Source organism: Sapajus apella, unplaced genomic scaffold, assembly GCF_009761245.1.
Source record: "Sapajus apella isolate SASKATOON/1434 unplaced genomic scaffold, GSC_monkey_1.0 scaffold49, whole genome shotgun sequence".
Classification (NCBI taxonomy): Eukaryota; Metazoa; Chordata; class Mammalia; order Primates; family Cebidae; genus Sapajus; species Sapajus apella.
The window spans coordinates 14179463-14193969 of NW_022436989.1; the positions used below are offsets into that span (position 1 = coordinate 14179463).

Sequence of the window (14507 nt, forward strand, 5' to 3'; positions counted from 1 at the left end):
CTAGGTCTGAAGGCATTAAAAAAACAGCAGATTGAGGAATATGGAATTTCCAACTTTTTTTTTAATGATAAAAATGACAATTTTGTATTCCTTAAATAACCTCATTCTGGGATAAGATATTCACAATGCTGATGAGGGCCCTGAGTCCAAGATTCTTCTAGGTTGAGGGAAATTGAGGCATGGCCCCAGTTTTCTATCCTTAGCCAGGGAAAGAAAATCTCTCTTACAAGTGCAACCATTTTCTAGAAATGTTCCCAGCTCTGTCTTGCAGTTGCTAAATATAATAGCATGTTAGAACTGGAGAGGAATTTGGTTAAATCGCAGTGCCTTTCTTCAGAAAGCCAGGCCCTTCAGGAAGGCACTTGCCTGCTCTCTTGGGCTACAATGGGATGTGATCATTTGCACTCCAATCTCAAGATAGATTGTTCATTGTTGACCTTATCATCTGGAGAATTATACACATGACACATACTCCCTACGTGGGTAAATAATAATAATCTAACTTAGGACTGCAGTCCTCAAAGCAAAGTCCTAGAAGAGTATTCCTTTGCTTGCTTTGCTGAGCTCCTTAACTGAAAAGGCCCATTCCATGGAGAAAAAGAAAATGATGATATAATTGTAACCAACAAAAAAGGAGAGAGAGAAAAACTTATGCTCACTAGGATGACAAATGTGCTGAGAAATGTTAGAAATTAATATGTAGAAATAGAAAAGGCTTTATGAAGATACTGGATTTTGTCTCTATTCGGAATTTCATACCTGTTGTTATGTCACTGTTCCAATTGGATTCTTTTCTCACGAAGAGGCATACACCGAGCTGACTCTAGCAGGAGCAGGATGTTGCCTGTTTTCTCATTTGGCATTAGACTATCTGGGAAATGTCCATTATCACTGCAGTGGTGAGTTCGGATAAGCTCAAAAGGAGCTCTGTGCCCTTGCTGGAGAACATGGGGACTTTGAAGAGCATGTGATGGAAAGAAAATGTCTGTTGTAATGGCAAAGACAATGTTCTTGAGAGTCACTCAGGACTGACTTTTCATTTTTGTTCTGCCCCTGTGAGACCTTAGACAAGTTTCTCAAACTCCCTGAGACTCACTTTATACCTCTTTAAAATGCAGACCATAACGGGGACTCCTAGACTGGCTTTTTGTGCCTGTAAAATGCATAATGCACCATCAATATTGGAGAAATGTTGGCAAATGACACCTAGCAGTGTGCAAACTGTCATTGATTGGGTCTTTTCTTTTTTTCCCACAGCTGGGACATCTTTCTGATGATCACTGCTGGCATGAAGCTATTACGGACTTCATTCTGCAACCCAAGTTACCAGTTTATTAACTTGAGCTTCACTGTCATCTTTTTCCACTTTGACTACAAAGATATTTCAGAGAGCTTCTTACTGGATTTCTTCATGGTGTCCATTTTATTTAGCAAGGCAAGTGAATTAGCTATTTTCTTCACTTTAACATTTTAAAGGGGACAGTTCTCATCACATATTCTGAGTTTAAAACTTATTCTTTATTAAAAATTATGGGAGAAAATGAAATTGAATTATACATGTCTGTTAAACTCTTGCTGCCCTTTGGAGAAAATTGCCCATGGAATGTAAGTATGCCGTTTTATTTGCTAAAAATCACTAATTAAAATGAATTAGCCAATAGTGTGACTTTAAATTGTATTACCTTTTTCTCTGTTAACAATCTGATTATAAAACTTCTCTAGATCTTAGGCCAGGCACGGTGGCTCACACATGTAATTCCACCACTTTGGGAGGCCAAGGTGGGTGGATCACCTGAGGTCAGGAGTTCGAGACCACCAGCCTGGCCAACATGATGAAACTCTGCCTCTACTAAAAATACAAAAATTAGCTGGACGTTGTGGTGGGTGCCTGTAATCCCAGCTACTCAGAAGGCTGAGGCAGGAGAATTGCTTGAACCTGGCAGGCAGAAGTTGCAGTGAGCTGAGATCACGCCACTGCGCTCCAGCCTGGGAGACAGAGCGAGACTCTGTCTCAAAAAAAAAAACAAAAAAAACAAATAACCAAAAAACCAAAACAACACACACACACACACACACACACAACTTCTCTGGATCTTAAAATGCTATGAATTAAAGATTAGTAACCAAGTTTGCTGGTTCCTTCCTCCCCGTCTCCCTCCCCGTTTCCCTCCCTTCTTTCCTTCCTTCCTACCTGCCTACCTGCCTGCCTGCCTGCCTGTCTGCCTTCCTGCCTTCCTGCCTTCTTGCCTTCTTGCCTTCTTCCTTCTCTTTTCTTTCTTTTCTTTTTGCCTCTTGACGTAAATTTTAAGACCAGGTACCCAAGAGCAGCGTCTCGGAGTATTTCCAACACTTTAGCTTGTCTCAAGTCAGGATTTCATCTATTAAGCAAATTTATATGTGGGCAATGAGAAATTTTACTTATAATTCAGGAAATATATGGGGCTGGTATCTAATGTTTAGTTAGTATGAGGGAAATAAAATCCTCTGAATACTTGGGAGTTCTTCCATGACCATTACTAGTCTGATCACTGTAATGAAACCCAGGTTTATAAGCAGAAATAGAAATTTGGAAGAGCTCTTGGTGAATAAACTCAGTGATGATACAACTTCTTTCACATGGTGTTCACACTCACAGCCCCAGTTGAATACAGCAGCCATAGGGTTTCTTCTTGAGACTGACTTCAGCAACATCTTTCCCCTTTTAGTTAACAATTTTTAAAATTTTAAAGTTTTCTAAATTTTAAATTAAATTTTTTCCACCTCTGAGTCAGTACTGTTAATCTTTATTTTATTTCAGTTACTTACCTTTTCCTTCTACTGCCTTTTTCTTGGATCCTCTTAGGTAACAAAAATAAAAAAACTCTTGTACTCTACTAAAGAAGCCCCATAAGTAATTACCACCACCTCATATTGCATGTGAGTTTCTTTTTTTTTTTTTAAATTTTGGAGACAGAGTCTCACTTCTTCACAAACACAGTGCTACTCACAGGCTGGCACGCAGTGGCACAATTATTGCTCACTGCAGCCTCCAACTCCTGGCCTCAAGTGATCCTCCTGCCTCAGCCTCCTGAGTAGTGAGGACCATAGTCATGCACTACCACCATCTGACTAATTTTGTAAAAACTTTTTGTAAAGGTAGGGTCTTCCTATGTTGTCCAAGCTTGTCTCCAACTCCTGCCCTCAAGTGATTCTCCTACCTTGGTCTCCCAAAGTGTTGGGATTACAGGCATGAGCCACTGTGCCTGGCCACAAGTTTCCGCTTATAACTCCAATTGGGCACTAATTTTCAGTCACCCATGTCTCTCTTATGTCATCTTCCATTGGTTTCTCACTATGACTGCTGCAGCCTACCCCAATTTCTGTATTTTCTTCTAGACCCTGGCCTTGGTCAAACATTTGTTTCTTGTTTGTGTGAGTTCTGTTTTTTCTGATTAACTTGTCCCATTTTTCTTACTGTTCAAATTACAGGCTTCCATAAGCTCTTTTTCTTCATTACATGTAAATTTCTGTTATCTCACATAATAAATGTAGAATTATATCCTATAATCTTTAAACTGTTTGTGAAGTTACTAGAAATTATTTCAGTTTGCAGGGGTAAGAGTTTATCATCAGACCTAAACTGTGGCCCAGCGCAGTGGCTCACACCTGTAATCCCAGCCCTTTGGGAGGCTGAGGTGGATGGATTACTTGAGCTCAGGAGCTCGAGATCAGCCTGGGAAACATGGGGAAACCCAATCTCTACAAAAAATACTCAGATTAGCCAATCTAGGTGGCAGGTGCCTGTATTCCCAGCTACTCGCGAGGCTGAGGCAGGAGAATTGTTTGAACTGAGGAGGTGGAGATTGCAGTGAGCTGAGATCGCGCCACTGCACTCCAGCTTGGGTGACAGGAATGAAACCCTGTCTCAAATTAAAAAAAAAAAAAAAGATATAAAATGTGCCAGAAGGAGTTCAACTCCTGATGTTCCTGACCCTGGCATTATTTACATTTTGACATGATGGTGTTTATATTTCTCAGTTTCCTGTCATGTGGAAAATAATAATGCAAAATCATTTGAGACGATTTGTCAGTATAACTGAAAACAGTTAAGTAGAACATACTCTCCAATAAAAGGTCATGTTTTTAAAGCTGTAAGTAGAAAAAGAGAAATTACACACTGCTGTTTGTGAAGGGATGTGGCCACTTTTCCACACCGACCTGTCAGTTTCGTATCATCTTGTATTAGTGGGTGGCCCCAGGTGAACAGAAGAGGAGTGAGGTTTCTTTCCATGAGAGTCCTAGAGTGTGGTTCTAAATGATTCATTATCTGTAGTAAGAAAAGTGGCTTTCATTTATGGAAGCACAGGCCACCTTTCTGCATTCTGACAGCATTTAGTCTATTGACAAAAATATGTGGGAATCTCACCAAAGGGGCTTTCAAGGAGCAGAGAAAGGTAGTAAGCATGGCTGTTGGTCATCCTTCTAGTCCATGCAGACACTCAGTGACATCCTGTGCAGAATGGGGTGGGTGGAACCTGACAAGAACATGATCTAGGCCAGGCACGGTGGCTCACGCCTATAATCCCAGCACTTTGAGAGGCCAAGGCAGACACAAACCTGAGGTCAGGAGTTTGAGACCAGCCTAACCAACTAATAAAACCCCATCTTTACTAAAAATACAAAAAAAAAGATTAGCCAGGCATAGTGGTGGGCACTTGTAATCCCAGCTACTCAGGAGGCTGAGGCAGGAGAATTGCTTGAAGCTGGAAGGCGGAGGTTGCAGTGAGCCAAAATTCTGGAGATCTCGCCACTGCACTCCAGCCTGGGCAACAAAGCAAGGCTCCATCTCAAAAAAATAAAAATAAAAAGAACATGATCTAAAAAAATCCACAAAAACTTAGTTGTGCAGGCATTTGACTTTCACTTTGCCATCATCTTTCTGAAGCACCCATTAAAATATGAATAATTTCAGATAGAACCAGAGTAGCAGCTTTCTTATCTTCTCTAATTGGGGGAGCATTAGCGCATACTATTTGAATAATCCACTCTTAGGCTGGGATAATAGCTAAGTGTCAAAGGAAATAAAGAAAAATGAATGAGAGAAAAGCTAGGAAAATAGGCGGCAAGTTGGAAAGTGGGGATTCTGAGTCCTGGTCCATCTCACCTCCTGTGAATGCCTGATCACTCCTTAGCTTTAGAGAGCTGGTGACAATGAGTTTTCTGGAATGAGAAGCATGATCTTATTGTCTGATAAAAAAGAATATAGTGAAAGAAAGAGACAGCGTTTGTGATTTTCCTGGAAAAAAGCCAGTAGATATTAGTGACAGAAGATGATCTTATCAAGGAGAAGTTCACAGTTGAGGTCTCCTATAAAGATTCTGCCTGAAAGTCCTAAGTGATAGTTCCTTTTCATTCTGCTCATTTTAATATATCGTTTTCAAAAAAAAATTATCTTTGAATGTATTTCCTAAGGGCTTTCTAGAAACCTCCACTGTTGTGCTTACAGGCAATCCTGCTCTCTGGGGCGATTCCTTGCACAGCGTGAAATGTTACTTGTCCACTAGACTCATGCACATCCTGCTTATAACAGGGCCTGTCATCTGACCACTGCAGGTGTCCCCCAGCCCTCCCTCAGTATTGCTCCTGTTTTACTAAATAGAGAAGCACTGTTAGCCTGGCAGCCCCCCTTACAGAAGGGCCATGAGGTTAAGGAAGCAACATTTGGTCGGGCACTCAGTTTCCTTGGAAGAAAGGAGCTGTACAAATATAGGACACGGTATTATTTTGAGTCAGTTGCCTCTAATCCTTCGAGCTTTATGAGTAGAAAGGGAGGAGAGAAGTGATGAGTGGGAGAGTAAGATCAAAGCTCCAGGAGGCCACGGAAGGAAGCAGATGGCTTCCAGAGGGCCCAGGCCCTGCCCGCATGATATTCTCCACGTCCCTAAACCCCCAAATCCCCCAATGCCCCTGAGGTCTGGAGGTTGAATATTGCCTAGTCTCTTCAGTCTGCCAGACCTGGTTTAAAAAAAAAAAAAAAAAGGAAATATTGAGTTCCAAGGCCGGAATCCACTAGGACAAATTAAATACAGCTCATGTATTACAGGGTGGGTGGGACACCTAGTGAATGTTGCCCTGGGCTTGCATGTGTGTAGATATGTGAGTGGGTTTGGGGGTGGGGGGTGGGTAGGAGGACAGTGAGAAAGAAGGGCCCCTGTATGTCCCTTCCTGAGTCATATGACCCTCCAACTACACATCCTTTTTCCCCACTCCTTCATTTCCTCAATCCCTTCCCTCTCTTTGTCTTGCTTCTTCAGTCATTCTTTTCTTTTAAGAACCTTTGTTATTCATTGGTGACATTTCTGGTATGTCTCAGTCTCTAGGGGACAGTAAAACATGCAGATGAGGATATTTAGTTGCAAGGAATATTGATTGGTTCAGGAGCAAAGATGGCAAAGCCTCTTTCCTGCCCTCCCATTGGCCCTGAAAATGTTCTTAAAAACCACTGTTGGCCGGGCGCGGTGGCTCATGCCTGTAATCCCAGCACTTTGGGAGGCCAAGCTGAGTGAATCATGAAGTCAGGAGTTCAAGACCAGCCTAGCCAAGACTGTGAAAGCCCATCTCTACTAAAAATACAAAAAATTAGCCAAGCGTGGTAGTGGGCACCAGTAATCCCAGCTACTCGGGAGGTTGAGGCAGAGAATTGCTTGAACCCAGGAGGCAGAGCTTATAGTGATTCAAGATCATGCCACTGCACTCTAGCCTGGGCAACAGAAGTGAGACTCTGTCTCAAAACAAACAAACAAACAAACAAAACAACATTGTTGGTCTGGGCACGGTGGCTCATGCCTGTAATCCCAGCACTTTGGGAGGCTGAGATGGGTGGATCACCTGAGGTCGGGAGTTCAAGACCAGCCTGGTCAACATGGTGAAACCCTGACTTTACTGAAAAAACAAAAATTAGCTGAGCATGGTGGCACATGCCTGTAATCCCAGCTACTCGGGAGGCTGAGGCAGAAGAATCACTTGAACCTAGGAGGCGAGGTTGCAGTGAGCCGAGTTCACCCCATCGTACTCCAGCCTGGGTGACAGAGTGAGACTCGGTCTCAAAAAGAAAAAATGTTTTTAAAATCATGGTAACTTTGGGTCGTTAGAGGATGTAGAAGCAGGGCTTGAGAAAATTCTGCCATAAGATCATTCTGCCAGCATTTCCAGAACACATTAAACATAAAATTCTACAGGCCATTAGTTCAACATGGGGCATAACGCTTTCGCCACTTAGGAGATCAAAATTAATGCATGAGGTTGTATTTATGAGAAAGCTCTATGAATAGTCACACCAGAACCATGATGTGTGGCTTTGTCAACCACATTAGATGTTCAAGTTATATGAAACTGAAGTTTCTAAATGGCATTTTCCTTATTTTGTGAGTACAAGCAGAAAGTCTTGGATTAAAATAGAGCCACTTTTAAAAAAATACATACTTATACAGAAGTACTTGTTCAAAATACTTTGTTCAAAAAAGCGATTGTTCATTCATTGAGCACTTATTGGGTGCCTGCCAGGCATTGCACTGGGTATTATACAAAGGTTATTAGTAATACAAACGATACCACATCTTTGTTTGGTACTTTCTGTGAGCCAGGAACTATTCTGAACACTTTGTACATAATAACATACGTAATCTTCACAACAGCTTTGTAGGTAGATACATCTCATTTTATAGATGAGGAAACTGAGGCACAGAAATTAAGTGAATTGCCAGAAAGTCTCCTAACTATAAAATGGTAGGGCAGGATTCAAAGCCAGGCAGCCTGGCCCTGCGTCTGTATTTTGTGATGCTGCCTTCCCTGCCTGGAGAGTTTGGAAAAAGAAGCAGACAAGTAAAAAGATAATTACAGGAAAGAATAAGGGAGGTAATGGTAGTAGAATTTCAGAAGTGCGCATAAAACTAGTGCCCAGTCTAACCTGAGAGAATTAAAAACAATGCTCACCTTAAGCTTTGAGGAAGAATGAGTAAGTCAGGCAAAGAAGGAAAAGTCAGTTACGCAGAGGAAACTGCATGTGTAAAGGCACAGAAGCAAGAGCGGAGTTGGCACATTCCAGAAACCCTGAGATATTTGGGAAGTGTGAAAACCTGGAAAGGACAGTGGGTGGTTGGGAAAGTGAGCGATGAACCTGGAGGTGTCTGTGAGATGGATCTCAAAGGACCCAGCATGCTAGAAAATCTCCTTAGGCATTCCCAAACAGGAAAACCACGAGAGTTTAGACTTCATTGCTACATAAGCTGACGGATGTTAAGCAGAGGAGTAACAGATCAGAATTGCATTTTAGAAATGTCTCTTTTGGAAGTAAATAAACAATGAGAAGGCATGCAGTCTTGGACCTGAATAGGAAATTGTTGCAATCATCCAGGCAACTCATGAGAGCTTGAACCGAGGTGGCAGAAGTGAGGGGAAGAAGGGAACAAATTCAGGAGGCATTTAAGAGAGAGAATTGATGACGTTTAGTGACCATGCAGATACGGGGGACAGTGCACTGAGGGTGAAAACCACCTCTGGGAGAGCTCTCAGTGTTCTTCAGTGACTAGATGAAAGGGGGTATCATTAACTGGATTAGGGAACAATAAAAAAGAGAAAGACATTTTTGGGAAAAGGATGTTAGCTTTGATGTATTAGATTGTGGAATGAGAGTGATAAAGGTCAAAAATAAAAACCTGGAAAACAGGATTTTTATTATTTTATTATACTTTTTAAAATTTATTTAATACCTAAATATATTCTTATCATGATAAATTTAGAAAAGCAATGGAAAATACAAAGAAAGTCTGTTCTTATACATACCTCTTTCTCCTTAACCCCAACCTCTTCCTATGGATAACTATTGTAACTATTTTGGAATAAATCTTTCCAGTCCTCTGGTATTTTTACACACACACACATTCACACAAATTTAAAATTTCAGTAGGTTCATTCTTTACATGCCTTTTATCTCCATTTTTTGCTTAAAATATGTCTTAGAAGACTTTTCCATGACAGTACATACTATGTTGCCTCTTCCTTTTGACTCCTGCACAGAATACTATAGCATGTACCATAATTTGATGAGTTATTCCATTATTAACAGGCACTTAGTTTGTTTCCGAGCTTTTCTGTGGTAGTTGGGACTTCTTGGGTCACAAACCACAGAAACCCAAATGAAACTGGCCTAATGACAAAACAGAATTGAACAGTTTACATAACTGGTTGAATAACCCAAAAGCATTAGTGATACCATTGAAGTTCTGTTTTTAATTTCTCCTTCTCTCCCATCTGTAGACTTCATAGTTAGATTGGCTCTCTCTCCATGGTGATAATTATGGTCACTAGCAGTTCTATATTTATAGCATTCTTATAACTAATTATCCTCCCCCAAAAGAAAGTATCTTTCTTGATAGTTTCAGCCAAAGTCCTGGGGTGAAGGAGAAATCTCATTGACTTTTTGAGCCACACGTTCATTCTTAAGCCAGGTACAAAGGCAGGAGGGATATGGGTTCCCTAGCTGATGAATCCTGGACGTCCTCTGGAATTTTAACCAAACCGGAGGGATGGTAGTCAGGGGAAGCAGACGGAAGTGGCAGGTAGCCACTGCATTGGACTACACAGAAGGTCATGTTTAACATGCGGGTGCATGTGAGTGTTTTAGAAGCGTAGACTCCTGGGATTGGACTTGCTGGGTCAAGAGGATGCTCTTGAAAGGGTCTCAATAGAGGGTCGTTCCAAAACACATACTGCTGCCAACAAGGATGACCAGCATTTAAGAAACAGGTGGAAGAAGGAATATGTAAGGAAAGATTGAGAAGTGACCCATGAAACAAAATTAAGTACAGTATAATAGGAAGCAAGAAAGAAAACAGTTTTAAGAAAGAAGGAATAGTCAGCAATGTCAGAGTCTTCACAGAGATCAAAGCCCAACACAGAAATGCCACTACTAGATTTGGCAACAGAAAAGCCACTGGTAAGGCTGACAGCACAGTGGTTCTGGCACTGTTAGAGTGAGTTCTCCAAGGTCTGGCGGTTTGCTGCCTGACTTACTTCCTTCTTGTATCCTCTGTGCTTTCTTTAGTGTCCTTGGTTGGGTGAACTCTCAATACCTATTTGTAAATGACAAAGTCTATTCATTGATCACAGGTCAGTGTATTTAAATGTGGGTATTTGGGAGAACTTTGTAATGTGCTTTTCACTGAGGCTGTCTTTAAGGGAAAACTCTACAATTGCAACCACTTTAGGGCTGATTCTTTTTTTTTATTATTTATTTTATTACATTTTAGGTTTTGGGGTACATGTGAAGAACATGCAAGATTGTTGCATAGGTACACACATGGCAGTGTGATTTGCTGCCTTCCTCCCCATCACCTACTTCTGGCACCTCTCCCCTTGCTATATCTCCCCAACTCCCCACCCCCCACTGTCCCTCCCCTATTTCCCCCCAACAGACCCCAGTGTGTAGTGCTCCCCTCCCTGGGTCCATGTGTTCTCATTGTTCAACACCCGCCTATGAGTGAGAACATGGAAATAGAAATTCCATTTGACCCAGCAATCCCGTTACTGGTTATATATCCAAAGGATTATAAATCGTTCTACTGTAAGGACACGTGCACACGAATGTTCATTGCAGCACTGTTTACAATAGCAAAGGCTGTTGATTCTTTATTGGTCCAGAAGAGGTGAATGGTATTAAACATGATGTTTTTGTTACCTGCGAAGGATTTAGTCCACTGCCCTTGCAGTAATAAACATGCTAAATATGTGCAATGCAAAGACTAGTCTGTAATGTACACTTAACGACTTAATGATGCCATCTCTACATTTAAAATGCAAGCATTGACACTTTTAGTACAAGAATTGGGTCCTTAGGCATTCCCAGCCAGGAGAACCACGAACAACAAATGTTATTTTCTCTGGTGTCATTAATCTTAGCGTGTTTCCCTCTGCTTCCTCCAGGTTTCTGGATGGTAACATCTGCACCCACCTCCTTCACAGGGTCAGTATGTGGACTGACTAATTCTCATTATCCTGAAATAAGGTGATGGTCATAGCATCCCTACATTATCTTTTTGCTGAGATAGTTTTGACTCATGCTCCATTTTCAGTTTATTTTTAGCTCATTTTCCCTCACTGGGCTGAAGAATGGACTTGTCAGATTTATTGATCTTTTTCATAATTCTGGAATTGTCAGTAAGGTCATTTCACAGTTTGCCCTCTGCTGGATAAGACTAACCCCCATAATAACATCAATCCAGAAGGCCTAGTGATCTTCCTACCCTATGGCGTCCTATCCTTAAGAATGTACATCCGCTCTGATAAAACTTAAATTGTCTACAACTTCCTATGGAAAATTAGTCTGGATTACATATCAGCCGCTTGGTTGTCATTTGAAAGCATAGATGACAAAGAAATAATGAAACAGAAAACAAGGACAAGAATGAGGAGAAGAACCAGTGCAGTAGAAGCTTTATCTTCAACTAGATCTGGCAGGTGGTTGGTTGGTTAATCAAAAAAAATTAAGCAAGAAATACTAAATGATACCTCTATACTTATCTTAATTATAATAACTTAAAAACTTACACATTAACTTCCATTACCAGTGTTCTGATAGAGAGCAAGGACTTCCCTTTTGTATGTGTGTGTGAGATGAAGTCTTGCTCTGTTATCAGACTGAAGTGCAGTGTCGGGATATCGGCTCACTGCAACCTCCACCTCCTGGGTTCAAGCGATTCTCCTGCCTCAGCCTCCCAAGTAGCTGGGACTACAGGCACACGCCACCACTCCCAGCTAATTTTTGTATTTTTAGTAGAGACGCGGTTTCACGATGTTGACCAGGATGGCCTTGATCTCTTGGCCTCATGATCCACCTGCCTTGGCCTCCCAAAGTTCTGGGATTACAGGTGTAAACCACTGCACCCAGCCAGGACTTCGTTTGAGAAAGAATCTACAGAATGACTATATGGTCTTTTTCAGTGAGCCATACCCATGATACATTTTCTAGGATGTTCAGTTTCCATTTCTGTTTTTTTTCTTTTCCTACTTAAATTGAGACATTAGTTACTCATGAAACAGTCTGAAAGTAGTCCACATTTTCTTTCTTCCCAACTCACTTGTCATTCATATCTAGGTCCACAGCAGTGTCTTTAGGGACTTGCCTTCATCAAGTCATTAAGCATTCCACTTAGTTGTGATAGATACCACTCTCTTTCATTTGCATTCACATTACAAGAAGATTGTTTTAAAGATGTATTTTGTATTAATTTTAAATTTACAGAAAAGACATGAAGATAGTCTAGAGAATTATGATATATCCCATACCCTATTTCCCTGTTACTAATACCTTACATTTGTATGGTACATTCGTCATAATGAATGAGCCAAAATAGTGTGTTACTATTAAAGTTTATACTTTGTTCAGACATCCTGAGCTTTGTCTAATGTCCTTTCTCTGTTGGAGGGTCCCATTCACAATACTGCATGACATTGAGTTATCCTGTTTCCTTGGGCTCTTCTTTGCTGTGATAGTTTCTCATGTTTTGCATGTTTGTGATGACTTGACAGTTTTGAGGAGTACTGATCAGGTATTTTATAGACTGTCCCTCCACTGGGATTTGTCTGATGTTTTCCTCGTGTTTATATTAGGGTTATGTGTTTTGAGGAGGAAGACTACATAGGTCAAGTATCATTCTCATCACATTATATCAAAGATTCATGGCTGGGTGCGATGGTGCACACCTGTAATCCCAGTATTTTGGGAGGCCGAGGTGAGTGGATCACCTGTGGTCAGGAGTTTGAGACTGGTCTGACCAACATGGTGAAACCCCATCTCTACTAAATACAAAAAATTAGCCAGGCATGGTGGCACATGCCTGTAACCTCAGCTACTTGGGATGCTGAGGCTGAAGAATTGCTTGAACCTGGGAGGCGGAGGTTGCAGTGAGCTGAGATTGCACCATTGAACTCTAACCTGGGCAACAATAGCAAAACTTGGTCTCAAAAAAAAAGATTTATAATGTTAATATGAATTATCATATTGCCATTAATATTTAGCATGACTAACTGGCTTAAGTGCTGTTTATAAGGTTTTTCCACTGCCAAGTTATGCTTTTGTCCTCCTTTCCATGCTCTACTCTTTGGAAGGAAGCACTATGCATGGCCCACATTGAAGGAATGGGAAGTTATATTTCACTTCCTTTGGGGGAAAGTACCTAAATTACTTGAATTCTTCTGCGTGGGAGATTTGTCTCTTTATTTATTCGTTTATATCAGTATGGGCTCAGATATTTATTTTATACTTGTTTTATAATCTAATATTTATTTAACTTGTCGCCCCCATTTTTTCAACTTTGGCTGCTTGGAGCTCTCCAGTTGACAGCTTCTGAATCTCATGTTTCTGTGTCTCTCTGTCTCTCTCTCTCTCTCTGTCTCTCTCTCTCTCTCTCTCTCTCTCTCTCTCTCTCTGTGTGTGTGTGTGTGTGTGTGTGTATGTGTGTGTGTGTATATTTTCTAACTCTCTATCACTACAGGATGTTCTAGGCTCATCTCACATACTTCCTGTCCCAGTCCTAGAATAAGACATTTCTCCAAGCCCTGTTCTATTTTATTGGAGAACAGTATTGACCTGGGTACTAGATGTACTTATTGATACTGGGGTGTCATTGCATCTAGGCATTCTCAGCTGAAAGAGCAAGGAAATATATGTGTGTATATGATCTGTATATACACATACCTAGAAATGTGTCTGTATGTAACTACTTGTATCTACATTAAACTAAACATGAGTTTAAATTGATGTTTCCAAATCTAGTCCATTACTACATGGATCATTCCAGCCTTTTCCCCTTGTTTACTGTAACTTTCCATTCCAATAATGAGAAACATAGCTTCCACCGTTTGTGTTTAGTTAACTATTAATTGCACATGCAAGTCCAATATGCATGTGCAGTCACCCATTGGTATCTGTGGGGGATTGATTCTAGAAGCTTCTGCTCCATAGAATTGCCTTTTTAAAAATATCTTTAACAAGAATAAGTTAACCATATTTATACAGATCTATTTTTCTTGTGTGTGTGTGTGTGTGTGTGTGTGTGTGTGTGTGTGTGTGTGTATTATTTATTTTCTATACTTTAAGTTCTGGCGCACATGTGCAGAACATGCAGGTTTCTTACATAGGTATGCACGTGCCATGGTGGTTTGCTGCATCCATTCCCCTGTCATCTATATTAGGTATTACTCCTAATGTTATCCCTCCCCAATCCCCCCACCCGCTGCTATCTCTCCCCTAGCCCCTCCACCCCTCAACAGGCCGTGGTGTGTGATGTTCCCCTCCCTGTGTCCATGTGTTCTCATTGTTCAACACCCACTTGTGAGTGAGAACTTGGTGTTTGGTTTTCTGTTCTTGTGTCAGTTTGCTGAGAATGTTGGTTTCCAGCTTCATTCATGTCCCTGCAAAGGACATGAACTCATCCTTTTTTATGGCTGCATAGTATTCCGTGGTGTATATG

The 14507-nt window shown here is 41.0% G+C and overlaps 1 protein-coding gene across 5 annotated transcripts in view; it reads left to right on the forward strand.

Annotated features, from left to right (window-relative positions):
* The window catches only part of PCNX2 (pecanex 2), a 291183-nt gene that overhangs the window by 154479 nt on the left and 122197 nt on the right, over positions 1-14507 (forward strand). For all 5 annotated transcript variants that reach the window (XM_032242324.1, XM_032242325.1, XM_032242328.1 and 2 more), the window contains one exon: positions 1258-1435. In XM_032242324.1, coding sequence (XP_032098215.1) covers positions 1258-1435 — 178 coding nt within the window. The remainder of the gene's footprint in view (positions 1-1257; positions 1436-14507) is intronic.